This window comes from Coregonus clupeaformis, chromosome 27, assembly GCF_020615455.1.
Source record: "Coregonus clupeaformis isolate EN_2021a chromosome 27, ASM2061545v1, whole genome shotgun sequence".
NCBI lineage: Eukaryota > Metazoa > Chordata > Actinopteri > Salmoniformes > Salmonidae > Coregonus > Coregonus clupeaformis.
The window spans coordinates 32,338,971-32,366,849 of record NC_059218.1 but is presented as its reverse complement, the minus strand read 5'-3'; the positions used below and the strand labels follow the sequence as shown (position 1 = coordinate 32,366,849).

Sequence of the window (27,879 nt, the reverse complement as noted above, 5' to 3'; positions counted from 1 at the left end):
CCCTGTACTTTCCTTTTCATGCTGGATATGGTTTCATCAAATATATTTATAACTAACTCCTTCTTCTGTCTGTGGTTTCATGTCAGTCTTTCTGGGCATGACAAAAAACACAGCCACCCAATAGAAATCAGGAAAAAAGGTGTTGAGAAATCACCCAATTTATTTCATAATGTAAACAAGGCAACATTTTCTAATACATTCATAAACAATTAAATGACTAGTAAAAGTGCTATTTAGTACTTATGACATACTAGAAACGAATCCCTAAAACAAAGCCAAAAATATGTAGTTAAACACCTCAATATGTTAAGTTCCAGTTCAAAAGATGATTGTTGTTGTGACAAGAGCATAGTGCATACATAATGTATGTCTACAGATCTTCTATCCCAAACAACTCAGTCCATTTTCTGGACTTCAACAAATCTAATAATATTATCTTCTCATGTAAAATATTTCTGGGTAGAGAATATTTCTGAAGTACAGTACAATTATTTTATGCCCATATTAGGAATGGCATTTAGTTCTGCATTAACAATATATAACTGCATTCATGCAGTGGAAATACTTGATTTCACTCAGTAAATGCTCATAATACAAAAACGATTTGATTCTATAAGACTTTTCGGTCTCCTTAAACATTTATTTATGACTGACTGGGTGATGGTGCTTTTCTGATGGTACCGGGCTGAAGTCCTGCTTTATCTCTAAAGGACTTTGGTGTTGGCTGGAAGGGTTGGAGACTCAGGGTGGCTCTTCTTCACTCAGGCCTGCAGACCCAAGGAGCGGGCAGTGTTCAGGACGTCGTCTCTGGTCAGGTAGCAGCCACACAGTTGCCGCAGGCCTGTGAAGGACTCCCGGCCATGCATGACACGCCAGTTATCGATGAAGAGAACCTTACAGAAAAAGAGGGAACATATTTTTTGTGTAAGATTTTGTAAGACTTCACCCGTCACCTGCAGTTCAATCCTGGTTTTCAGTTAAGTGGGGGATGTTTCCCCCCCCCCCCTTTTATATCAATATCTAGCTCAACTGGTCATGTAGTGCTAAATCCTTTCGGGCTAGATCAATGAAAAGGCAACTATTTTTCCTTACCTTTCCAGGCTTCAGTTTGACCCACAACTCATTCTCCGGCTTCCTCAGCTCTGTGGTCAACTCTCTGTGAGCCACATACCATCGCTTGACAATGTCATGGGGGATAGTGTTTATGACTGCACGGTCATAGTTATTGTATCTGTAAGACAGGCAACCAAACAGAAGGTGATACCATATTAATACTCAATATCAGATCATATATTCATTACATTGATCTCAAAGGAGCTGGAATAACAAACGTTTTGCTGCATATGAGCACCAGATCCTGAGCCTTCTACTAAGAACCTTCCAAAGTGAGTTAATTTGTATCGATGGGTGTCAAATTTTTCAAATGCATACAACATTGTGAGTTAATAGGTAACCAAGACTGGTTAATGTAAGGTTGTATGGCCAATGACGTTGGAAGATACGTTTAAAGCAAGACATTCAGGGAGACATACACATCTCAAATTAGAACAGACTGGTCATACCGGATCATCTCAAATTACAACAGACTGGTCATACCGGATCATCTCAAATTACAACAGACTGGTCATACCGGATCATGTACACCTCATTGTTCCAGGGATACACGTTGAGCACAGGGCCAATGCCGATCATGTGGTTGTGGTGGTCGCTGACATTTTCAATGTACTCATGCTTGATAGGAACCCGTGCTAGCAGCTCAAAGTTTTCAGGCGTCTTCTGGAGCACTTTGTCTGCAGAATAGAATCCATCTACAAGTAGTGTTCTTCCTCCCGTTCCCTCATGTCTAAGGCAATGGAACACTTGGATCCTGCAAGTCACAGTCAATGGCATCAAAGTAAGTCACGTTATTATGAAATGCCCAGTAGATGGCGTATTGCCCTGTAATTTCATGGGAGGCCAAGGTAGAGCTTAGTTTCATGTTGTACTATATCTTATTTTATCAAGATTCAAGAAGTCTGTGGCATAGCAATGTGCATCTGGCTTGTGTCTTATCAGTTAAAGAGATTCTCCGGTACTTTTGTATACTTTTTAGCCAGTAGTTCAGAAAGTAGCGCTCACAAGCCAAAAGTGTTCCCCGAAAATTGCATTCTATATCACATATGTGCACCACGTCATTGCTCTCTCTCACTCGCTCTGCTGTGTGTGCGTCTTGCTAGCTGTCACTCAAATGGCGAAAGGCTAAAGCTCATTGGCTAGAACTCAAATCGCCAGGAGCTGGCCCACGTGGGGGAAATTGTAGGGAAAATGGCGCTGCACAACCTCCAGAAAACGGTCGCTTCAAACTAGGGATTTTGTGGCTAATTGAGGTAAGACAGTAATTCTGCATGTATGAACTACACATTCAGTCCACAGCAGGAGGTTTAAAAAGTACTTACTAGTTGCCAAAGTTCCGGAGCATGTCTTTAAAAGGCCATAAGCAGGTGATTAAACAGTGTCCAACTGCAGCTTGCAAAAGGAATGGCCTGTTTCACAATGCTGGATCTGTTGTTACAACTGTTACAGTTTTTGTAACATCACTGTAATAGCCTAACACAATAACCTAAGATGTCTAAAGTGTGTCTTCATCTGAGGAATCTCAACCTAACCAAGATACAGATCAACAGGTGTGCTGCCTTGATACTTTGACCTGACATGATCACTCCAATACAGTTCAAATAATCCATGTGTGAACATCGATCTAAATACATACCCACATGGCTCCTGGAAGTATGAGGTGTCTGTATGACGGTCCAGTGCCAGTTTGGTGTAGGCAGTGTCTCCTCGGGAGAAATCGGATGTGAAGTTCCACATCTTGCCATACATAGTCTCCCTAGTAAGAAACAAGAATGAAAACACAAAGTAGAGTCAACTGTTTCAAAAGTGATACCTAAAACATTATATAGTACAAGAACAATTCAAAAAAGTTTATAATGGCAACTGTGATCCAAATAGTGAGTGATATTTTGTTTCTTTGGGGTGTCAGGAGGAGGGCAATTACTTCTGATGACCAAATATCCTCACTGGACTACAATACGAAAATGTCCTTATCTGGCAACCATGTGCAATGAATTTCTAATACACGCTGCTTCCTCCCTCCCTCCCTCCCTTCCCTCCTCTTCACCCCAAAGTAGAGTCCAGTACAAAGAGGGATTAGTGCGCTTGCTCAGGCGTTTGAAACTTCAAAACCACACCACCTGCAGAGTCATTAATGAACAGACCTGGTGGATTAATGAGAACAAAGTACCTCTCCTCTCTCAGTACACTGGCAGAGGAGACACAATGCCCATTCTTTTGACAAATCCACCCTCCATTCCAAGTGCCGAGTTTGACAAAAGTATCAAACTTGTTGTTAAAGAAACCAAAACCTTCTCTGTAGCACTGTTACTTTGCAATACAAAGAGTGTAAACAAGCCAACCCTGATAAATATCAAGCTTATTTAATGGCCCCCAAAAATAGATATCTGGGGTGTTTGTTCTCATTCCTTATTAAATAATCCCTACTCTAAAACCATGCATGTTTCGTATGCATTGTGGTGGGTGGTATGCCGTTACTTTTAAGCCCCCTCAACCCCCCTTCTCATTCCCTACCCCAGGCAATCACAGAGGGGCTTACTATACCTGATGAGGCTGACCCTCTGGGTAAGAGTCTCTGTGGCCTCAACAGTCGGCGGGACGCCCTCCACAAAAGCAATGCCATACAGCAGAAAGCTCCTAAGGAACTTTTTCAGTTCATCATCACAGCTCATAAACTTGTCCCAGTTGGCAGAGGGCACCTTGGCACTGGTATAGATGTCTGAGTTCCAGATGATGCGTGGCTGCATGGCACTCTGCTTCTGTCCCTCATAGCTGTTCTGAGCCAGCCAACTCAGGTTGTACCTTGTCACGTGACCATCAGGCCCTGGGGTAGACAAATCAAAGACAATTCCTTCTAATATACATTCAATAACTGTTAAAAAGAATGATGAGTAACAATAGGCGCATAGATCACAGTTCTGCCATAGAGAAAATGGGATTGCGGTTCTCCATTGAAAATTATCAAATGATAGGCTTAACTACTGGCATGGATTTAGAGTTCTTGACGACATCAAACTGACCTAGATACAGTACCTCACTGAAATGTTCAACCGATTGCACCCTGAGTAAGTGAACGGTTACAGTTTAACCAATGCCTTGTGAAAAGATGTACCATTGTACAAACATGTAATTCAAATAAAGCATATGGCAGCAATATCTGCAGTACATTACAAGCTTTTTCAAGAGTCAAAGATCTCCCCAAAAGATGCTTGTTTTTAAGAAGATATAACTATCTCAGGTTTGGCAGTGGAGAAGATAATTTTAGGCTAGGCTCCTCCATAATATGGGCTTCCAATAGAGTCCAAAGGAAAGAAACAAAATCAATTTTTCACTTTGGTTCCAAAGAAAACTGTGTTTCATGCCAAAACCAACTGTAGCTATTCATAAGGAGAAAAAATTAAAATCTACAACAAATCAAAACAAAGAAAGCCACCTACTGTATGTGATGTGCGACGAACTGGGTAGAGAATATTTTCCCTCCCTCTTAGTTGGGAAAATCAATCTTCAAACCAAGACTTACATGTGAGGAAGATATTCTCATCATCCACCCTGGTGTTGGTGGGACGTATGTTTAGCTCCACATTTGCTGTATCCAGGTTCCTCTGGTTGGTCTTGCTGTTGAAGCAGGAGGCAGAGCGGCAATGATCCCGTAGCCACACATAGGCAAAGTGCATCACAAGCCCTCCATAGCTGAGCTCTGCCGATTCAAATGTCAGATTTACAAGTACATATTAGTCTATCATGTGGAAACTGGCCTATTCAAGTGTGAAGTGCCAGGTCCAGACTAGGGTTTAATATGTAAAATATATATACACAAACACACAATAAATCAAATCAAATCAATTTGATACATTATGATGTCATCGCCTATAGGAGGGTATATTAAAAACAAGAAAAGGAACATTCCTTATTGAGACCTGCTGGGGCAAGAGTTTGGTCTTTCTTACCCACATAATAAAATTCAAAGGAACACTTAAGGAGATATACAACATATTTTGCTTTACAGGTTATTCTACCAAATCTTTATCCTCTCACCCGTGTGGGGATGGATAAGAGAGTTCCCGCTGATCATGGCATAACAGTGAATGCAGTTGTGACAAGGGAAATTGCCATTAGGAATGATAGACAAGAAATGCAATGCTTTTTTCTTAGGCCAATCATTCTGACCTTATCTTCATCATTGTAATGACATTAATAATATAGGACTAGAATAAGATGCAGATGGCTTTTTCTTCTCTTCACGAAGATTGAATGGTTATGGGTCTGTAAATAACTGCTATAGTCTATCGCCATCGCGCACTCTCTCCCCACTGGGCAAAAACTGGTTGAATCAACATTGTTTCCATGTAATTTCAATCAAAAAAATCTATGGGATGACATTGAATCAACATGGAAAACTGATTGGATTTGCAAAAAGTAATCAACGTAACAGCATAATTTTTTTTTTTACCCAACTTTTAACCAGAATCCAATGTCATGGTGACATTTTTTGTTGATTTCACGTTAGTTGACTACTCAACCAAATGTAAATCAAAACTAGACGTTGAACTGACGTCTGTGCCCAGTGGGTCTCTTCTTTCAAACTCTGTGAGTTCCTTTGGCTGCTGTATTTAACATTCAGCAAACAAGAGCAAGCTTGCATCCGTCTTCGAATGGTCTATTACAGGGTTCCCCAACTGGCGCGGACCAAGTGGTTTTATTTGGCCTCCAAGTTCTGAGATTTTTTTTTAATATATAAAAAACATTTGGGACATAAAAGACTGTAAAAACACATGGAAATCAGCTATAGGTTATTTTAATTTTGGAAATCTGTTCCCAAGTATTCCCACGCATAATAGAGAGACGTGATCGTATACAAATGTAAGCAAGGTTTGAGAAATGATTATGTTTTAGTAAAATATTATATCTGTTTGGCCTTCTTGCGGTCAATTTATAGTCTACAAATTATTTGTAATTATGTTCCGGCCCCCGACCATCCCGCTCAAGAAATTAAAAAAAATCGGCCCAAGGCTGAATCCAGTTGCTAATCCCTGGTCTATTAGTATAAGAAATGCAACAACAAAAAAATCCAGCAATCTATTCTAGTCTAGCTTTTCCTGGGACTCCACAAGCGCTAAGGAGAGAGGCCAGCGGAGAGCCAGTGTGTAATGCGCAAAAGTGAAGACAGACGCTAAATTAGAAGCTTAACATTTATATTTTAATCATTTAGCAGACGCTCTTACCCAGAGCAATTTACAGGAGCAATTAGGGTTAAGTGCCTTGCTCAAGGGCACATCAACAGATTGTTCACCTAGGGGATTCGAACCAGCAACCTTTTGGTTACTGGCTCAATGCTCTTAACCACTTGGCTACCTGCCGCCCATCATTCATAGTCTAATACTGCATTGAATGTATTACTTAAAAAAGGGGTAGTCTAGGACATATGCAATTACTATTTGTGCCTTGTAGAAATATTCAGACCCATCAGATTTTTCCACATTTTATTGTTACAAAATGGGATTAAAACAGATTTAAATTTACAAAATACTCTAATGTCAAAGTGGAAGAACAATTATATATACAGTGAGGGAAAAAAGTATTTGATCCCCTGCTGATTTTGTACGTTTGCCCACTGACAAAGACATGATCAGTCTATACTTTTAATGGTAGGTTTATTTGAACAGTAAGAGACAGAATAACAACAAAATAATCCAGAAAAACACATGTCAAAAATGTTATAAATTGATTTACATTTTAATGAGGGAAATAAGTATTTGACCCCTCTGCAAAACATGACTTAGTACTTGGTGGCAAAACCCTTGTTAGCAATCACAGAGGTCAGACGTTTCTTGTAGTTGGCCACCAGGTTTGCACACATCTCAGGAGGGATTTTGTCCCACTCCTCTTTGCAGATCTTCTCCAAGTCATTAAGGTTTCAAGGCTGACGTTTGGCAACTCGAACCTTCAGCTCCCTCCACAGATTTTTTATGGGATTAAGGTCTGGAGACTGGCTAGGCCACTCCAGGACCTTAATGTGCTTCTTCTTGAGCCACTCCTTTGTTGCCTTGGCCGTGTGTTTTGGGTCATTGTCATGCTGGAATACCCATCCACGACCCATTTTCAATGCCCTGGCTGAGGGAAGGAGGTTCTCACCCAAGATTTGACGGTACATGGCCCCGTCCATCGTCCCTTTGATGCGGTGAAGTTGTCCTGTCCCCTTAGCAGAAAAACACCCCCAAAGCATAATGTTTCCACCTCCATGTTTGACGGTAGGGATGGTGTTCTTGGGGTCATAGGCAGCATTCCTCCTCCTCCAAACACGGCAAGTTGAGTTGATGCCAAAGAGCTCGATTTTGGTCTCATCTGACCACAACACTTTCACCCAGTTCTCCTCTGAATCATTCAGATGTTCATTGGCAAACTTCAGACGGGCCTGTATATGTGCTTTCTTGCGCAGGGGGACCTTGCGGGCGCTGCAGGATTTCAGTCCTTCACGGCGTAGTGTGTTACCAATTGTTTTCTTGGTGACTATGGTCCCAGCTGCCTTGAGATCATTGACAAGATCCTCCCGTGTAGTTCTGGGCTGATTCCTCACCATTCTCATGATCATTGCAACTCCACGAGGTGAGATCTTGCATGGAGCCCCAGGCTGAGGGAGATTGACAGTTATTTTGTGTTTCTTCCATTTGCGAATAATTGCGCCAACTGTTGTCACCTTCTCACCAAGCTGCTTGGCGATGGTCTTGTAGCCCATTCCAGCCTTGTGTAGGTATACAATCTTGTCCCAGAGCTCTTTGGTCTTGGCCATGGTGGAGAGTTTGGAATATGATTGATTGATTGCTTCTGTGGACAGTTGTCTTTTATACAGTTAACAAGCTAAGATTAGGAGCACTCCATTTGAGAGTGTGCTCCTAATCTCAGCTCGTTAGCTGTATAAAAGACACCTGGGAGCCAGAAATCTTTCTGATTGAGAGGGGGTCAAATACTTATTTCCCTCATTAAAATGCAAATCAATTTATAACATTTTTGACATGCGTTTTTCTGGATTTTTTTGTTGTTATTCTGTCTCTCACTGTTCAAATAAACCTACCATTAAAATTATAGACTGATCATTTCTTTGTCAGTGGGCAAACGTACAAAATCAGCAGGGGATCAAATACTTTTTTCCCTCACTGTATAACTAAAATAGTAATTGCATAAGTATTCAGTCCCTTTGTTTAGGCAAGCCTAAATTAATTCAGCAGTAAAATGTGGCTTAACAAATCACCTAAGTTACATGGACTCACTCCGTGTGAAATAATAGGGGTTGACTTTTTTTTTTTTAAATGACTACCCCTTCCTCTGTCCCCCATACATACAACATATGTAAGGTCCCTCAGTCAAGTATTGAACTTCAAGTACAGATTCAACTACAAAGAGCAGGGAGTGTTTCGAAAGCCTCATAAAGAAGGGCAGACACATATGTAGCTGTATTCAAAAACAGACTGTCTAGAGCAAATCAAATGTTCATATAGAGTTTGGTAAAGGGCTGACAAATAGTCATACTTACCAAGGCATTCTTCCTGAAGCTGCCAGTGACAACTCGTCGATTGTGGAGCAGTATGCTGCCAATGTCTCACTTCATTCTGGGTTCGTATGAATCCAGAGACCAACGGAGCCTGTGCTTTCGATATTGGTTGCAAATAGCCATTTAAACGGCAAAACATCCGAGCCAAAGACATTGTCTGGTAATGGAAAATAAGTTCAGATGGAACACTGTTCATGGACAGATTCAGAACACAACTATACGAATTATTTGATTGAATCTGACATTGACTCCCGCACAATCATTTCCCCCCATCTTAATTGCTGTGAATAATAACAAATCAGCTGCTGTTGAGGTCTGTTGATCTGATAATGCAATACTCACATAACGGAGCTCGTGTGGATTCCAGTCAGTTGTGTTTATGTAGCTAGCAGCACTAGCTACTGTGACCTGGAATTCAGACTTCTTGGATCTTCGATTAAGCTACATTGACAATCGCAGAGATTATTAAGCAAGTTAGTTTTTTCCAAGTCATTTATATACTTTGCTGGCTAGCATTGCAGTATAGTAAACTTTGGCCACGTACCTTGCTAACGTTGACGCTGAGAACTGCTAGCTGGCAGCTACCGAAGATGTAGCTATCAGCAGACAGGAAGAGACGAAGCGAGAGGGTCCACACCAGTCAAAATCGGTCCACGTGGGAATATACAGCGATAAGCAGACGACCTGCCTTCCCGCCTTTGAGACAACGACTCCTATTTTTAGGGAGGAGACCATCTCGTCATTATATACAGTATCTCTGCTATCAGTCAAAACATTCCCTAGTCCTCTGGCTTTCTTCTGCCTCCCTCTGGTATACTACACTGGCATAATGCAGATTTGGTCCGCGTTCTGAAATGTTGAAACTAAAATGTATTTGAGGCAGGGCTGATATTACAAGGAAAATGAAAAACTATTCTTGAATATTTCAGAACTGCGCCTATAGGTTTTCACTAGTTACCACAGCCACAAAGTCAACATTGGAAATATTGTAAAAATGCATCAAAACACAAATTAGATTTTTGGTCTTAATTTAAGGTTAGGTTTAGGTATAAGGTTAGCAGTGTGTTTAAGGTTAGGTTTAAAATCACATTTTTAAAAGATAAATTGTAGAAATGGGCGGGGTTTAGGACTTTCTGGCTGTGATAACTATGGACCACCCCTCTAATTAGATTAGCGTTACCTGTCGAATACATTGCACATTTTCACTCTACTATAGGCCTAATGCTAAAGAAATGATCCCTGAAAGTAGTCTTAATTGAATAGAGGGCGAGTGAGGGTAGCCTATGTTGGAGCATTCATTCTCATTGACGGTTTCCAACGGTATGAAGCACCATAGAACACGAGGCCACAATCATGCTTATTGAGCCACTGTTCATCAATATGTAACATATGGAAACCGTTATTGTCCTATATCCTATTGTCTCACACAACAAACACTTTGGTATGCCCAAGAAAGATTCACAATATAAATGTTTAAGTGCCCCACAATAGCAATTGCAAATGAGGGAGGTGCCAGAGGTACTCAGTATTTTAGGGGACTGCAATTGTCTGAAAAAGCCAAACCTTATTCTTTCCCCATAGGAATGGCTGAACTAACTGTTTTTTAGGACTACTAAGCTGGCGAGCTGTATAGAGAGGATACAATATTGGGCTTGTTTTGAGTGGTAAGGCTGAAGCACCCGACTTCAGACAAATGTCGAAGAGTGAAGTCGGTGAAGGTGCATCTGCTACAGCCGAAGTCGGACACTGATGTGGTTTTCCAACTGTTGAGCGTGAATGCACCAGCAATATGAGTGAAATAGTTTTCCTTCCAAAGTTTTTTTATTAAGCATGTTAAATAGCAGCTTTTCTGTTTTTGGAATGGTGGGGCATACTCCAACAACAGAATGCCGGTCATTAAAAATATTATTTGATTGATACTCTATGAGGAAATAGCAAGCATTTTTTAAAGGTTTGTTTGAGGTAGGCCTACAAGTTTGAGGTTGGGCTTTTGAAGTGTTTTTTCTCCAATGTATGTATTGGCCACGAATAAGTATAGGACGAGTCAATAACATTATTTGGGTATGAGTTATTATTATTTGGGGATGACCCGCGGACACCCTGCTAATTGTGTGAGGGATAAAAGTTTACCTAATATTATAAATACCGTAGAGTAAAATCGAAGTGTTGTATGTAGTGACTGACCCTATGCGTCACAATTAGGAAGCTTGATTAAGTGCACCGCGGCATTAATCGAATCCCCTCAAGATCCACCCATCCTGTGTGCGCGGGCAGGGATCTCAGCGGACGACTCGCGGATCGCCCTGTGGTGTATTCATCACGCTAATTCTGTTGCAAAACGTTTTGTCTGTTGGTTTTACAACGGAAACCATTTACTCTAGGACCAAACGGGGAGGGATTTACCTACACCGTTTTGCAACATGGAAGCGGCATTTTGAAGACGTTCATATTTTTGCAAGTTAAAATGTATTGTTTCGTTGATACAGGATGGAAGTTTCACTAAAGCAACATGTTTTGAGATGTCTGAAAAGCCAAAACATTATAAATGGAGTGCAGGTACTAACTATTTGATGAGCGGAAGAAAATAAAGAATATAGCTATGGCTGTGAAACCATGTGCTTCTTTGTTTACAAAAACAGCGGCTGTTGGAGAGATTGTTGAGTGTGAATGGTTCTGTAGAGAACCTGCAATTTGGGCTTGTAAGACGTGAGCCACACAACCGGTGAGAAAGTCTGCGTTTTTAAGTCAAGTTAAAGGTTAGTAACGAATTGTTTTTATTTTGGTTTGGCGTGAGGCATGCACGCCTATTTAGTTTTTTTTTTTTTTTCATCGATGTTGCTTTGGTCATCAAACTATAAATTGTTTGAATGCTCAAGTCTTTTGGCAATTTGAGCTATGGAGCTTGTCCACAACTTGGTTGTATCAGGCGTGTAAACCTAAACGCGTCACTATCCAGCTTGCTAACGTTAGCTAGCTAGCTACACAACAAAGGGATTTCTGAGTAGGAGGGTAAATAGCTACCACTGAAGAAAGTGGCACAAATGTTAGCTACCTCTCATTAGCTGAATTTGTAAGGACGAAAATCTCAACGAGGTCAAAGTTGGTTTAGGTCTGAAAGTGCATCACCAGATTGATTTTCTATCTAGCAAGGATTACCTAACGTTAGCTATATTTCTTTGATTTGTCATAATGTGTCATGCACATTACCTAATTTTGGAAGTCGACTTTCACAATCAGTGTGTGGGCTACGAATTGACTACCCACTGAAACCTATTTCCTCAAAACCAGCTAGCTGGCTATTCTGAAATATATTGGCGCTCTAATAAGGTTGCATAGCGCGTACATTTACTACTACATGACTGTCTTGTAGATTTAGGAGGGGGAGGGAAAGGTCACGTGGGTGAAACGTTTGTTTACAATCAACCTCTAAACCCTCCCCCTTCCCACATTTTGTTGTTACAAAGTGGGATTAAAATACATTTGATAGGCGATATGCACAGGCGATCATGACGTATTTCCGGTTAAATCTCAGGATGGATGTAAACTTCCGGTTATCGTAGAATGCTGTGCTACCGTATGCTAGCATTGAATGCTTGTCGTCAAAAACATCTGAAACGGTTAATTTTCGTCGTTGTTGTTGTTTCTTCATGTTTATGTTAATGTTTTACTTGTAATACTTCGTCTTGACTTATAACACGATGACGTGTAAACGTACGAAAGTGTCCTTTCAAAAACGGGATGACAGCTCTTCCAGCCATCAGTGTCTGCCAGAGGCAATTCTTCTGTTAGTTTTTTTTACTTTTCCCAAAGACAGTGAATTACATAAATGGTGGGTGATTAACATTAGACGAGTCAACTTTCTTACAACAAAACAACACAGACAACAAAATCACACCATTCCATGCCTGTGATGAGTAACTGTCCCTGGACTTGCCAATAATAACAATGGCTTTCCTTCAATTTGTGTAGGCCATGGTCAAATCTCAGGAACTTGCAGTCTATGTAGCTGGCTACATTTGGGCATTTCATTTCAACTAGACCAAATGATGGTCGCTCAAGTGGGTCATATACCAGCCCATCAGGCGATGCACCCAGCCAAGGTGCGTCCGGATGCACGACTAGCCCACACTTTGTCAGATTAAGATTTTTTTGAACTGCATAGTCCTTCAATGCACCTGCTTCCAATCCAGCCCCCTTTTCATTAGTGGTGTTTGTCTTGTCCCTCTGATAATTCTTTCTGCCAGTTTTTCTGCTGTGCTTGTACCTCTAACATGGCTTACCTCCCTGAAATGTGAAGCAGTCACTCTCTCCTTCCTCAGTGAATGCCACTCGGGTGTTTCACTTTGGCATCTGGTTGCTTCCTCAATCAGGTGTGACTGTGACAAAGTCACAGACAGAGAACTGAGGTGAAGCTTTTCTTGATCCGTCATGATCTCGTATGAACAGTCTGTTGGTTGTAAATGGTAACCGTCCAGTGGCACTTTTGGGAACGGTGGTGCATCCTCATGGATGACAACACTGTCAGGTGGAGGTGGTGGGTGTTGATATGACAGGATACTGCCAGTTGGTACCTTGCCAAAAATGGAGTCCACGAGTGGTTTGTCAGATGTGATGTTCATTCTGCAGATAAGGGGAAGAGAGTCTGGTTCCATGTCAGCATAGGCAGGTAGTGGGTTGATGGGTCTGGTAGCTCACCGCTCACTGCTTTCCGTACTGGATGTCCGGACGACCCTCCGTATATCATTAACAGATACTTTAGGCAACTCCAGCAAACACCTTGTAAACTTCATCTCTGCCATCATAACGGTCTACTGTCACTGGCTAATGTTTTTTTTTCCGGTAACCGGAAATGCCCAAGCATCCTTACGCCAATGCGGAAGTGATGCGTGCATAGAGCCTATTGTCATTTGTCAACGATCTACACAAAATACTCTAATGTCAAAATGTAAAAAAATAAATAATAATCATGAAATATAAAACGCATATATCTTGACTAGATGGGTTTTCACACCTCTGAGTCAATACATGTTATAATCACCATTGGCAGTGATTACAGCTGTGAGTCTTTCTGGGTGTGTCTCTAAGAGCTTTGCACACCTGGATTGCGCAACATTGGCCCGTTTATTATTTTAAAAATTATTAAATTTTTGTTGATCATTGCTAAACAACCATTTTCAGGTCTTGCCATAGATTTTCAAGCAGATTTAAGTCAACATTGTAACTCGGCCACTCAGGAACATTCACTGTCTTCTTGGTAAGCGACTCCAGTGTAGATTTGGCTTTGTGTTTTATGTTATTGTCCTGCTGAAAGGTGAATTCATCTCCCAGTGTCTGGTGGAAAGCAGACTGAACCAGGTTTTCCTCTAGGAGTTTGCCTGTGCTTAGCTCAATACAGTGTATTTTTTATCCTGAAAAACTCCCCAGTCCTTAATGATTACAAGCATACCCATAACATGATGCAGCCACCAAATATGGAGAGTGGTACTCAGTAATGTGTTGTATTGGATTTGCCCCAAACATAACACTTTGTATTCAGGACAAAACGTTAATTGCTTTGCCACATTCTTTGCAGTATTACTTTAGTGCCTTGTTGTAAACAGGATTCATGTTTTGGCATATTTGTATTATGTACAGGCTTCCTTCTTTTCACTCTGTCAGTTAAGTTAGTATTGTGGAGTAACTACAATGTTGTGGATCCATCCTCAGTTTTCTCCTATCACAGCCATTAAACTCTAACTATTTTAAAGTGGAACTGACAGCATTTTAACAACATGAAATCTTATTAAAATCTGTTTATATACACCCCCAGGAAGAATATGACAGCTTAAAAAATAAACTGAGAAGTGAGCACTTAGATATGGTCAGTGGTGTAGTGGAGGGTATATGCAGGTGTGTCCAATTATTTTTCAGTGGGCATTGCATATACTCACTTCTTAATCCCCACTGATACGTATCAAAGTAGTGTAGTGGAGGTATAAGCCGTGTCAATTAAAAGGTTTGATGGAACAGATCGGAATGTTTAGCTTAAAATGTTGATAAACTATTATTTCTTCACATTTTAGGCGCAGCAATGTTCACACGACAGTACGCCTACACGTGAATGTTCCAAAATGTAATTTGCGGGAAAACACCGTTCTAAATGCGCACTGAATATGCAAGCGGTTTCATGGACAGAGATGGAAATATCTGTTAGAAAGAGGGGGGATTTAAAGATGAAACAACTATCATGGGTTGCTAATATGATTAGGATAATGCCTTTTGGCTGCTAGACAATGAAAGAAAGTAAAAAAAAAAAAAAAAAAGATAGAACAGGAGAACGCATATGAGTAAGTCTATAAAAATAATTGCCTCCACGTTTCTATGGTGGGATTTTGGCTATAGGCTACTTTGAAGCAAGGTAAGACATGCCTCATAATATGAAGTAACATGTCCAGGTTTCAAACAATTAAGGAACAGGACACATATAATGACGCTAATGATAGGCCTAACCGTCTTCTGGTAGATGGAAAGGCTTTCCCAAAAACGTTCTCTATTAAATGTTAACTAGCTACAATGTAGCCCATGCCTACCTGTCAGAATAATATCATGATGATTATTTGCGTCAATCCAGTGGCCATTTATTTTGTCAACTCCATCGCATGTGCTACAGAAACACCACTAACCAAACAACAGTGCTAGGTGCCTGCACACTTTAATTAACAGGAATTTCTTAGATTTTTCCCAGACTTCAAAAGTGGTCTCCTGATGTGGTTTAAGCATTGTTATGGACTTAGAACATACAATTGTGTTGTTTTTCTGTAAAAAAAAAAAAAAAAGTCTGACTCTGAGAACGAAAACCTGAATAAATCTGAAACCTGTGAATTTCTGACTGAGTGTCACATCTCATCCCGTTGCACCACCTCGGCAAACACAGGAATGGAAACCCAACGCACCTTAATCACCTCCAGCGCACCTGCACCTCATCATCACCACTATTTAGCCCTGGACTGTTCGTTCATTGTTGTGTGTAATTGTTAGCTGATCAGGAGGTTTATGGCTTCGGGTTAGAAGCTACTGTGCAGTAGCAGAGGGAACAGTCCATGACTAGGGTGGCTGGAGTCTTTGGCAATTTTTAGGGCCTTCCTCTGACACCGCCTCGTATAGAGGTCCTGGATGGCAGGAAGCTTGGCCCTAGTAATGTAATGGGCCGTACGCACTACCCTCTGTAGTGCCTTGGGGTCGGAGGCCGAACATTTGCCATACCAGGCGATGATGCAACCAGTCAGGATGCTCTCGATGGTGCAGCTGTAGAACTTTGAGGCTCTGCGGACCCATGGCAAATCTTTTCAGTCTCCTGAGGGGGAATAGGCTTTGTCGTGCCCTCTTCACGACTGTCTTGGTGTGTTTGGACCATGATAGTTTGTTGGTGATATGGACACCAAGGTACTTGAAGCTCTCAACCTGCTCCACTACAGCCCTGTCGATGAGAATGGGGGCGTGCTCGGTCCTCCTTTTCCTGTAATCCACAATCATCTCCTTTGTTTTGGTCACGTTAAATAAATAGAGCTACAGTAGGCCTTTGCAGATAAGCCACACGTGCCTGCCATCATTCACTTTGAACTGGACTGTGTGTTTACAGGCAGTTGCAACAGCGCGACAGAAGATCATTAGAACGCATTCGCCAAAAGCCACAAAATACACCTGAATAGATTTCTGTAAATACCATGGGACTCCTGAAAAGTCCAACCACGAAAAGGTAGGCTCTCTCCCTCAGTTATTGCTCATCAACAACAAGATCAACGATTAAAGCTAGCCAGTGCAAGATGAGCTCAAATCTAACGACGGAACATTACATAAACCCCCTCAAACATCTCAGCTAGTTGGCTGTCAAAATTGCACTGATAAACGATGGGGAATAGTAACCTGCTCCTCCTTCTGCAGCTTGCCTGCCAATGCATGCTTGTCAAAACCCATATTTTGACAACGGAATGGAAACTTGCCTGTCCGCCCATTTCATCAATACCAAATACATTTGATTGACAACTAAGGGTGCGTTCATAAATTCACTTCAGTGTGTCAGTGCGCTCTGGGTTGTTCGTAAATTCAGAGCGTTGTCATATTGTCTATTTGTAAATTGAGTGTTTTGTTCAGAGCGCACACTGCACGATTGACACTGGACGCTCTGGCGGAGGAGTAAGGTTGATCAGAGCGTTCCTTACAATGGCAGTCAAGCACCCAAGCTAACTGCCTAAAGTTGGCTAGCTTGCTAGCTACTTCCAGACACAAATGAGAGAACACCTCACTATGACCACTTTACTTGCCCTAGCAGTCTGGTTAGGCTGTTTACATGTTATCTAGAGCGTTCGTGACTGTTACCTTTTTTGCCTTTAGTTTGCTGACACGGGTCATATTCAGTGGGCGTTGCGCGTTCGTAAATTCATCAGTTATTCTGCGCTCTGGCATTCTCAGACGACAGTGCTCTGAAATCGAAGTAGATAGGTAGAGTGAATTTATGAACGCAAGAGATATGCTAACAGGATAACAGTTGTTCAAGTTCAGCATAGCAAGCTAGCTAACAAAGTGATTCACATGTTTTGCTAGCCAACCAAATGACACCTGCATCTCTAGTTAGCAGTAGCCACCGAAAAAACGATATGATGGGAAAAAGTCGGTCACTCACCCACTCTTCCAATGACATGACATCCTCCCAGCAGCTAGCTAGCTAGCTAACGTTAGGCTCTGTGTTTTTAGCTTGCTAAATAAATAGCTACATAAATAGATATGCTAGCCTATTAGCCACTTTATGACTGCCTTTTCTAGTTTGATTGTATTGACATTCCCAGCCTTAGTTACATTTGTCCGTTTTTGTCCAAAATATTGAGCCATTGAAACTGAACCAGCGCATCCCAAATAGGTGAAGGCAGCAAACAATGTATCAGGCCAGCTGTGATTTACAACCTGATAGCAATATTTTTTGGCCTACCAAGAAATGTATTGGTGAATTATATGAATCATGCATTAAACTGCATCCATCTATTCTGCCAACAATGCCTTAGTGTACATCATGGAGTTTTGAGTCAAATATAATGTAATTTTAAAACCTCTTATAAAGTTGGTTTTGTAGCATAAACTGGGACTTTGATATTTTTGACTGGAATTATGATTGTCTGTTTGTTTTATATCTGAAATGTAGTTAAAACACTTTCAATTCCACTTTAAAGTCACCGTTCGACTCATGGTGAAATCCCTGAGCAGCTTCCTTCCTCTCTGGCAACTGAAGGAAGGACGCCTGTATCTTTGTAGTGACTGGGTGTATTGATACACCATCCAAAGTGTAATTAATAATTTCACAATGCTCAAAGGGACATTCAATGTCTGCTTTTTTCAATTTTTTACCCATCTACCAATCAGTGCCCTTCTTTGCGAGGCATTGGAACCGACTGAGGGACCTTACAGATAATTGTATGTGTGGGGTACAGAGATGAGGTAGTCATTCAAAAATCATGTTAAACACTATTATTGTACACAGAGTGAGTTCATGCAACTTATTATGTGACTTGTTAACCACATTTCTACTCCTGAACTTATTTAGGCTTGCCATAACAAAGGGGTTGACTACTTATTCACTCAAGACATTTCAGCTTTTCAATTTTAATTAATTTGTAAACATTTCGAAAAACATAATTACACTTTGACATTATGGGGTATTGTGTGTAGGCCAGTGACCAAAAAATCTCAATTTAATCCATATTAAATTTAGGCTGTAAATCAAGGGGTGTGAGTGAATACTTTCTGAAGGCACTGTATCTGCCAACTCGATGCCTGGTTTCAGATCCCTGGGATTGGTTCAAATTGACCATCAGTAAGGCCAAAGGGTGAGTTTTGTGGACTGTGGGAACTTGGAAGAGTCTATACATCTTTTTAACACTTCACCCCCTAATTACATGCCATTGCATTTCATTAAATTAATGTGTGGAGACCCCTGATGCTTCACAAGGTTTACTGAGAATGTCCTGTGCTGGTGCTTTGTGGGGAGCTTGTCTGCTATGTAATAAAGTGCTTACAGTGCAGGTAATGGTTATGCCCTATACCTACCGCAATGTGAGCACGTCTGTCACAAAGCAGACGTCCTATCTGCTAAACTCTGACGTGGTCATCCAACAAGAAGTCTACTTCATTCTATTTGCCCAATTACATATTTGCTGTAATTGGTGGCATCCACTGAACTAGTTCGTTATGCCCCTTGGTGTCCAAAGTGCTGTTTGTGCAGGTAGATAAACTCATCAGACCTACTGCAAAACCAGCACTTCCTGACTCATGATGTGCACCACTCAGCCAGTTCCACCAGAGGGTAGGAATTCCTTGGTCACAGTTGCCGCAAATAACATTGCCAGGGATCTCTAGTGTGGGTTTTAAAGGTAGACTCAGCGATATGATGTAGATGCAGATAGTAAACCGCATAGTAGGTACATTTCCACAACAACTAAGAGCGTTTAAGCGCGAGGCTCAACTTCTCCACTGTTTTGGTCCCATGGCTATCACGCTCTAACAGTGTGAAGCGAACCCGTGCGCATGTGCAGATACAGTGTGTGTCTGTGTGAGAGCGAGTTTTGCATCTCGCTCATCTCAATATCTGCAGTGCTGCTTGTGGCAACGTCATTTAACTGAGTCTATCTTTAAGCTATAAGCAAAGGCGAGTCCAGCTGCTGTGCAAATGTGATGTGAATTCACAAAGGTTTAGATCCCTTGAAAACGATGTTGCTGCTAGTTCTGGTCAGCTTTGCTAGGTGAACAGTCAGCCTGTGTGCATCTCAGAGTCACTGTGCAAACCCATGCAAAACTGACTATGACTGGAACTGATCTCCCTCCTGACTCACTACCCCTGGTCAACACAAATTAACCTATTATCTTGCACCTTTGCTGTCTCCTCTGTGACCCATATAGGGCCTGGGACCTCTAGCTGCTCAGATAGGCTATGTGACTCGAGTCAGACAGCTGACTCTCCCTGAACATCCCAGCAGTCATTTCCGTTTTATCAAATTTGTTGGAATTTAGTGCAACTGGTTGCGGATCATGTGCTATGCTTCTAACTATGCTTCTATGTGGTTTTACATTCTAAATGGGGCCACTAAGACTAGCTTGTGTTGAGAGGCGGAGTCTTGGGCAATTGCTGGCAATCTTAAGAGGCATTGCACTTTTCTCGGTCTGACAGCACTGGCCGAGTGCGACCACTGAAGCGGATCTACAGCTGTTGTTTACAAAGCATGTGATAAACATGGGAAGGGACTGCACAAACAGGCCTGTTAACTCATACAGATAGACCTGGCAGGGCAAGAATGTCAAGCATATTTCTGTAAAGGATTTTAGTGGAAGATAGTAAGATCACATGACCAACACTACACAAGAGGTATTTGGAATGTGACGTGAAGTGTATGTTTGGATGAACAAGTAACAAATAAAGTGTTTGTTTAGACCCTATCTTGCATTGGTTGTAGTATACCATCCCAGGTGTTGTCAAAGTATGAAGTGAACTCTACTGTAGCTTGAAGGTATTTTGTAGTCATGCAATAGTAATAATACAGCTTTGAATGTCGACTCGTAAATCAAAGTAGCACTTGTTATTACGTTGACAACTAACCAAAGATTCGTGATGACAATCTATCCCCTTGGTCTTGAGGGGATAGCAGTCTCCTAGCTACAACATCCCAACTTGTAAGGCCAGTGACAAATAACACATTTTGAACTTCATTCCATATTGATGTTTATATCAATCAATCAAATTTTATAAAGCCCCTTTTACATCAGCAGTCACAGTGCTTTACAGATACCCAGCCTAAAACCCCAAATACTATTGACCACTGTGTTTTATCCCTAATGTGAAGCATTGTAGAGGTTTCAAAGACACACGACTGGGAAAGACTACCTTTAACAGTATTATCACGAAGCGCTCCAAAAGGATATCATATTAGTCATCTCCACTGTCTGCTATATAATGGTAATATGTTCTTTTAATGTGTGCCCCAAACACAACAGCTCATTTTCCTTGGAATGTTTGTTGTTGAAGGGGGTGGAGGATAGACTGGTAAGGACAGGTTGGCCATGAAAGTGGTTTATAATCCTCTGCTGTATCATTACAGGATAGTATATATGATTATTATGTTGAGAATGTTTCTGTCAGGGTCTCCCCACTGTTTCAGCGCATATCTCAGATTCCTACCCCATCCCCCTCACACCTGTTTAAGCACCTCTCTGAGACACCTCTCCGCCTCCTTAAAGTGCGGCTCTTGCCCGTTCAGGGGGCCTCTGCCACGACTACAACCCAGATTACGTCCCTTACTGCCATATTGCCACCCCTCAGTCCCGCTTTTCCATTCATGTCAAAAAACATTTAAAGAATAATTTCTATAGGTTTACAAATAGGTCTAATGCTCCTCTTAGGTGTTTTAGATTGTAGTGACTGAGTTATCAAAGTAAACAAGGAGGCCCCTTGCCACAGCGCCTGTCTGGTTCATCAAGGGTAGTGATTCACTGTGCTTTCTCAATTCCCTGTGGAGAACATGGTTTTCCTTAAATATCACAGTGGTACAATGTTTTTCTGTGATATTTGTCTCCCTCAGGGTAAGTGACCTAGAGCCATAGAATTTGAATGTCTGACAGTGCAAACTGTTACTGATTACCTATTTGGGTGCGATGTGGTTACGTTCGGTGTACCTTTAGTGAGGCCTGTCTTAAATAAATAATTTACTTGACCCTCAAAGAAACGTAGGTGTTTTCATTTGTTAGTAACCTGTGACAACAAGGTGGTAAAGACCGCTTTTGATATCCCTTTTAAGCAGTATTTACTGAAACAGAAGTCAACCCTACACCCCCAACCACATTTTTGACTTGCCAAGTAACAGAAGTTAAAACGGAAAACCCCAGCTGTTTTGTGAGAAGGGGTTACTTTTGCCGTTCAAGCAGGTTTCGTCAGGAAAATAGCTGTTTTGCTAATATTACCCCCTTGGAGTCCAACACACATCTGAACAGAGTTTAAAGGCCAAGTGCAGTCAAAAACGTGATTTTCCTCTGTGTTATATATATTTCCACACTGAGGTTGCAATAATACTGTGCAATTGTGAATATGATGATAAACTCCTTTTAGTGTAAGAGCTGTTTGAAAAGACTGCCTGAAATTTCATGGTGGAATGGAGTTTTGGCCTTCCATGGTGACATCACCATGTGGCAAATTAGTTAATAGACCAATAAGAAAGATAGTTCCAAACCTCTCTGCCAATAACAGCTAATTTTCAGTTTCCCCTCCCCACTCAGACCACTCCCAGACAGTCCTGGTAAAATTATTGTTGTTAAATTGCTTGCTAATAAGCTGTTTTTGTTTATTTTTGACCATTTTAATAGAAAACAATCACAGTAAGATACTTAATTGTAAACCCAGAAATGATTTGATATTGAGATAAATATGCCTTCATTGGACCTTTTAAAAAAGTTGGAAAAGTATTCTGTATTGGGATTTTTTAAAACTAATTTGGCCTACATGCATGCGTCAGGTGATGAGGTTCATGCCATACCATACTGGTAGTGATATGACAAAGAGATGGCCTACAATGTATTTGTGAGTTTAGGTCTTCTTCTGAGTATTTATTTAGTATTTAATTAGTTTTAAAATGTAGGGGGTAGATCAGCTTTAATATTGCAGATAGATTGTAACTTCCATCAATGTAATTGTCTGCATCACTTCCAATCCCCCATATGTTTTTTTACGGCAAATATATATATACTTTAAAAAAAAGTATTTTCCTTTATTACTTTCCAACCCCACCACCCCTCCCCTAATTGGAGTAAACAACAACGCTTAGGCCTCTACATTTTAGTGATCCAATTGACATTTTAGTCATTTAGCAGACGCTCTTATCCAGAGCAACTTACAATTAGTGAGTGCATACATTTTTCATACTGGCCCCCCGTGGGAAACGAACCCACAACCCTTGCGTTGCAAGCGCCATGCTCTACCAACTGAGCTACAGGAGGGCCAGCTACTTCCAGCTTATACATACTATATACATTTTATGGACACAGTCAATTTTACAATAATTATATTTTGTTTGTTTTTACTCCTAAACTTCCTCTACCCTCAACCTCTCTGATCATTTTCATGATGTCCATCTGGTTTGCCTCTACATGCCATATCCCCCAAACTGTGCTCTTTTTCACAAAAGTTCTCAACCTATATACTTATTATGGACACAGTATGTTTTACATTAGTTATTTTGTTGTTTATTAGTTGTTATTAGTCCCAACCTTCAGCTCCATTCAACCCCTCCCATCTATCTCTTAACACCATCCATATTGGATTTCTACTTGCCGTATGTTTCTCAACTGTACTGTGATGTTTCACAAAAGTTCTGAACCCTTCTATTCTCATTGTTTCTACAGATTCAAAACTGAAAATATTTTTTTTTGCTAAAAGTATTATTATATTATTGATCGATTGACTATGACTTTTCAGATCACCCAGTAATGCTATCTGCAGGGTTAGCTCCAGGTAAATATTGCAATCCTTCAGCCATTCCTGGACCTGTTACCAAAAACAAGCTACAAATGGACAGTACCAAAACAAATAATCTAATGATTCTGTCTCTTCGCAGCAAAATCTGCAGAGCTGGGAAGATTGTATCCCCCATATAAATAACATTATTTTGGTTGCAAGAATTTTGTATAATAATTTAAATAAAAAATTCTAAGTTTTGAATCCGGCGTCGTTTTGCGTATCAGTTCATAAACCATTTGCCATGGAATCGGTACGTCAAAAATCTCTTCCCAACTATTTTGCAATCTATATGGGACGGCTGTCAATCCTTTGGTCCTTAAATGAAACTGGTATACTTTTTTATTTATCACAATTTTCTTTAACCGATTTATGGTCTTTAATGCAGGGCCAACAGACAAGTTCCTTACTTTTTCCCCCTTCCACTTTCCTCTTCCATTTTTGTGGTAATGCTGCAATTATTTGGTTGTAATTTTGGGTAGAGCAGACATTTCCATATGTTTTTGTTAGCTGCATGTGCGACATAACTCCACCAGTTCAACCTATGATATCATTTACGAAGATTTTAATCAATTAGTATATTTGAGTTTAACCACAATATTTGTTGCATTATTTGTTCTGTCGTTTCTGGAGGATTAAATTGAAATTGCAACTAACTTTCTATGGCTTGTTTTAGAAATAGTGATATTTGGGAGATGATTTCCTTTTCAAATAACTGAAAGTGAGAGGTTGTAATCTGAATAAAGGGAAAAAGGCCATTCTTGAACATGGGGTGAGACAATCTAATTTAGCCTACATGCATGCGTCAGGTAATGAGGTTCATGCCATACCATACTGGTAGTGATATGACATAAAGAGATGGCCTACAATATATTTGTGAGTTTAGGTCTTCTTCTGAGTATATCTAACAGGACCATATGCAGCTGGAGTGGGGCCATAACATCAAGGGACCCTGTCTCCCCATGCACCGTTTCAGCCCTCAGCGGGTGCCTGGCTGTCACCATTTTACAGCGAGTTGGATTTCATTTGAAGTTTGACTTTTATAGTTATTCCCTCGGGTACACACTTATAATAGCGCTTAATGAGCGCTTTAACCATTTCCATATTTCAAGAAGAAAAGGATGGTAGAGGTGCAAGGGGTGGAGTTACTTGGGGTCAATAGCCAATGGAAAGCACCCAAATTATGAGTTGTGTTGAGTTCAGTATTTATGAACTGTAATGTTATCTGACTGACACTGGACTGTGAAGAGATACAAGTACAGGTAAGTAAGAATATGATTTGCAGATGATGTACTTAATATAATATGTGCTGTGATCATAAGGGTGGTCAAGAGGCCTGACTAGGTTAATTCAATTCATATTTATCATTATTAGGAAAGGTTGATTGCGTGCCTAAAACAGTAGTTGGTGCACCAGAGCCTTTTCTGGAGTGACGTGGGAACATCTTTATATTCTAGATCAATATCACTGCTGTCAAGGCGTAATGTGCCAGTTTAGGGTCCTGTGTAATGTAATGAATCTGTTATAAGGACGACTGATGATTGAAGTGATTCATGGGGTAAATTAAAATCTTGTTGTGAAGTCATCTAGATGACCTATTATTTTATGCAGAAAGTACAGGCTAATGTTGACGTAGTTTCAAATGTGAGAGGAAACTGGAGCATTGTGAATAGTCAGTTTATCTCTGATCATCCTGGTATATGCAGCTGGTCTGCATGCCAATACAACTCTACTGGGTGAGCGGCGAGTTATGTTAGTCTGTTTTATGATCAAAACAGAATTCAAGCTGTATTTTACACCAGTCATGCATCTTTTTGTGTGTTATCCAGGTGGCAAGGATGATTTTTCAGGTTCTCCTGACGGGGACACTATACTGCCTACTGCCAGGTCTGTTTCCACATTAAACCAACATTTCTGCCTAGATGGCAACTAAATATAGCCTATAGAACGGGGGCATAGCTTTCAATTGCAAAAGTAAGAGATGATTTAGGTAGATGCAAGTGATAACGCAAACAGATTTTATGAAATAGAAAATTATAGAGTTTTCATAAACTTCTGAGTGCAGATATTTCTGCAGCAAGAGACTCCTCTCCACCTCTGACCCTGATTGTATTCTCTACCCCTTATCCCTCTCTGCAGGTTTGCTGGATGCTACACCTCTGAAGACTAGAGGTAATGGGTCGTTCCACCAATTTGGTGCCTTTTGAGAAGTGTAACTTTGTAAAAAAAAAGTTTGATTTCACCATTGTAACATTCTGTCATAAAGAGCACATGTTCAACTTAATAAAAAAACACATTTTCCCATCTCAAAAGGTTAAAAGACTAGTAAGTGCCAAATAAAGTAACAGTTGACTGCAAGCTTCACAAAAAAAGTGAAATTGTTAAAACATTTCTGGCCTGTCTATCTATGGGTAACAGGGTTGAAGTGTTATCCTTGACACCCTCAGTTTTCCACCACAAAACACCAGAAAATGGCCAAAAAGAGTAGAACCAGCTCACCTGTTTTTACTCTATGATTTGACTATTAGATGTTCAATGTTTCTTTTGTAAAAAAAATAAAATAATGTTTCACCATATTAAAACGAGAGTTCAGTTCACATAACAGGGTTGACCTTAAAATGAGGGAAAAACGTAAATGATCACTAATCACATGAAATAAATAATAATCTTCAGAAAAAACTTTGTCAAAGCAATAAAATAACTAGGGCTTTACAATGATGGTGAAACTTGGAGACATTTTGGGATTAAGTGGGTTAAAATCTTCCTAGAAGTTACACAGGGTTGGTGGAGGGACATGTCAAAATGCTAAATTCTTTTTTTCATTTTCAAAATCAGATTTATTGAATTCTCCATGTGGTCTATATTAAAGGGCACTTCATTTAATATAACATAAGGCACTCATTTCGCCCTAATATTAAAAAATACAACATCAGCACATGCTTGTTTTACTGTGCAGCCTACTCTTTGATTTATGTTTGACGTGTGTGTGTGTGTGTGTGTGTGTGTGTGTGTGTGTGAGAGAGAGAGAGAGAGAGTGTGTTCACGCGTGCGAGAAAGAAAGATGTTTTCTAATTATTTTGCTTAAATGTGTTGTCTCCAACCCCCCTCTCTCCCACCATGATTCCTGTCATTAAATGCAGCTGTAGGGGAGGTCAGCATCGACTCTGCCCAGGCTCATGGCTTCCTGTCTCAGTCACGCCCCAAACGGAACGTCGACCCTAAGTGGCACCGCAGCATGCCTGATTTCCAGTCCTACTACAAATTCTACAACAGCATCGGCCATATTGAAGGAGTGAGTAAAGGGATCACATCATGAGAGAGATTTGTATTTTTTTATTGTGGTATTATAATGAATCTTAAACCAGATTTTATTTAGGTTATTGTCATCTGCCTATCCCTCAACCAATCTGATCACTTATTTTCTCTTTCCCTCCCTCTCTCATTCTCAAATCCTGTGTGGATCTTTCTCTCTCTCCATTTCTCCCAGCTGTATGAGATTGACAAGATCAGGATACTGTATCAGCAGATGCGTCACCTAGAGCAGGTCTATGGCCCAGACGCCTCCAGCTACCAGAATGCCCTGGGTGTGGTAACCCCACCACCTACCACCGCAGCTCCTACTACCACCACACTGCCTCCTACCACTCAGCCCCCTCCTACCACACCAGCCCCACTTTCTCTTATTGAGGCTGATGTCCTGTATCTGTGTAACCCCAAAGACCCCCTCTGTAAAGCTCACATCGTTTACCTGCCTGCAGGGGCCATCCCAGTCCTCTGTGACCCACGCTACAACCCTACCTGCAAACCCCAAACCGGCAAGGTGGTCATAGCTGCCGCCGCACCTGCAGAACCAGCTGTTGAAGCACCTCCCCCACCTCCACTCCCTCCTAAGAAGTCTCTCCCACCTCCTTCTCCTGCTCCCATTGTCATTAAAGGGATGGAGTATGACTGCGACCCTTACTGGGACCCTGACTGCTTGATCGATCACCCACCTCGCCCTGTCCAGGCGACTGAGCCACCACCACCCCCTACTCTCCCCCCTGTTGTGGTGGCCCCTGTTGAGGAGGAGGAGGAAGAGGAGGAAGAGGAGGAGGAGGAAGAGGAGGAAGAGGAGGAGGTGAAAGAAGAAATGGCCACCGAGGAGACCGTAGCGCCTTCTGACCCTTATGATTGGGGCCGTGACCTCTTTGACCCTTACCGCTATTCCGACCCAGCACTTGACCCCCAGTAGACAGTTTTTTGTTTTGTTTATCTAAGTACAAACACAACACAGTAGTGCTGCAGTACAGTAGAAGGTCATTGACCAAATACAGGTAGGACTTTGAGCAAAACCATAACAAACACAATTATACACAAACACAACAATTTCCCCCCATGTATTACATTTCTCAGTTCCATCAGATAATATTGATTCAGTTTTAGAGACAACGGACTTATAATATATTGTGTTCAACGTGTGTGTGTCTGTTATCAATTAATATAAAAAAATTAAAATGTGTCACTTGTCCCATTTGAAATTGTTTGTGGTAAAAGTTCGCTCTACAGCAGTGATAACTGAAAATAAAAATGAAACGAGCTCTCCAGACGGTCTGTTTTGTAGATGTAACATTTGTAGGACTAGTACTACTTTGGTGCATTTTGTAAGGTTTGGATGCTGTTACTACACACTAATGCTAGCTAGAGTAATTGGCAGGACGAC

The 27,879-nt window shown here is 41.0% G+C and overlaps 2 protein-coding genes across 5 annotated transcripts; one reads left to right on the top strand and one right to left on the bottom strand.

The window, feature by feature from the left end:
• Nucleotides 1-127: 127 nt before the first annotated feature.
• On the bottom strand, nucleotides 128-17,104 carry LOC121541803 (trimethyllysine dioxygenase, mitochondrial). 2 transcript variants are annotated; one of them, XM_041851107.1, is made up of 10 exons: nucleotides 17,015-17,104; nucleotides 9,204-9,372; nucleotides 9,002-9,100; nucleotides 8,642-8,816; nucleotides 4,634-4,810; nucleotides 3,658-3,937; nucleotides 2,750-2,869; nucleotides 1,631-1,867; nucleotides 1,093-1,231; nucleotides 128-893 (listed from the first exon to the last, which is right to left on the bottom strand). In XM_041851107.1, exons 4-10 carry the CDS (start codon nucleotides 8,811-8,813, stop codon nucleotides 762-764), a joined length of 1,257 nt encoding a protein of 418 aa, XP_041707041.1. In that variant the 5' UTR covers nucleotides 8,814-8,816; nucleotides 9,002-9,100; nucleotides 9,204-9,372; nucleotides 17,015-17,104; the 3' UTR covers nucleotides 128-761. The 2 variants fall into 2 exon arrangements, with proteins under 2 accessions (XP_041707041.1, XP_045064078.1); XM_045208143.1 differs by lacking the exon at nucleotides 17,015-17,104 and having other exon boundaries at nucleotides 9,204-9,375.
• LOC121541804 (proline-rich receptor-like protein kinase PERK9) lies at nucleotides 11,068-27,687 on the top strand. 3 transcript variants are annotated; one of them, XM_041851108.2, is made up of 5 exons: nucleotides 11,068-11,215; nucleotides 25,010-25,067; nucleotides 25,320-25,352; nucleotides 26,321-26,472; nucleotides 26,668-27,687. In XM_041851108.2, exons 1-5 carry the CDS (start codon nucleotides 11,147-11,149, stop codon nucleotides 27,409-27,411), a joined length of 1,056 nt encoding a protein of 351 aa, XP_041707042.1. In that variant the 5' UTR covers nucleotides 11,068-11,146; the 3' UTR covers nucleotides 27,412-27,687. The 3 variants fall into 3 exon arrangements, with proteins under 3 accessions (XP_041707042.1, XP_041707044.1, XP_041707043.1); XM_041851110.2 differs by lacking the exon at nucleotides 11,068-11,215 and adding an exon at nucleotides 11,268-11,415; XM_041851109.2 differs by lacking the exon at nucleotides 11,068-11,215 and adding an exon at nucleotides 24,391-24,442.
• Nucleotides 27,688-27,879: the final 192 nt, after the last annotated feature.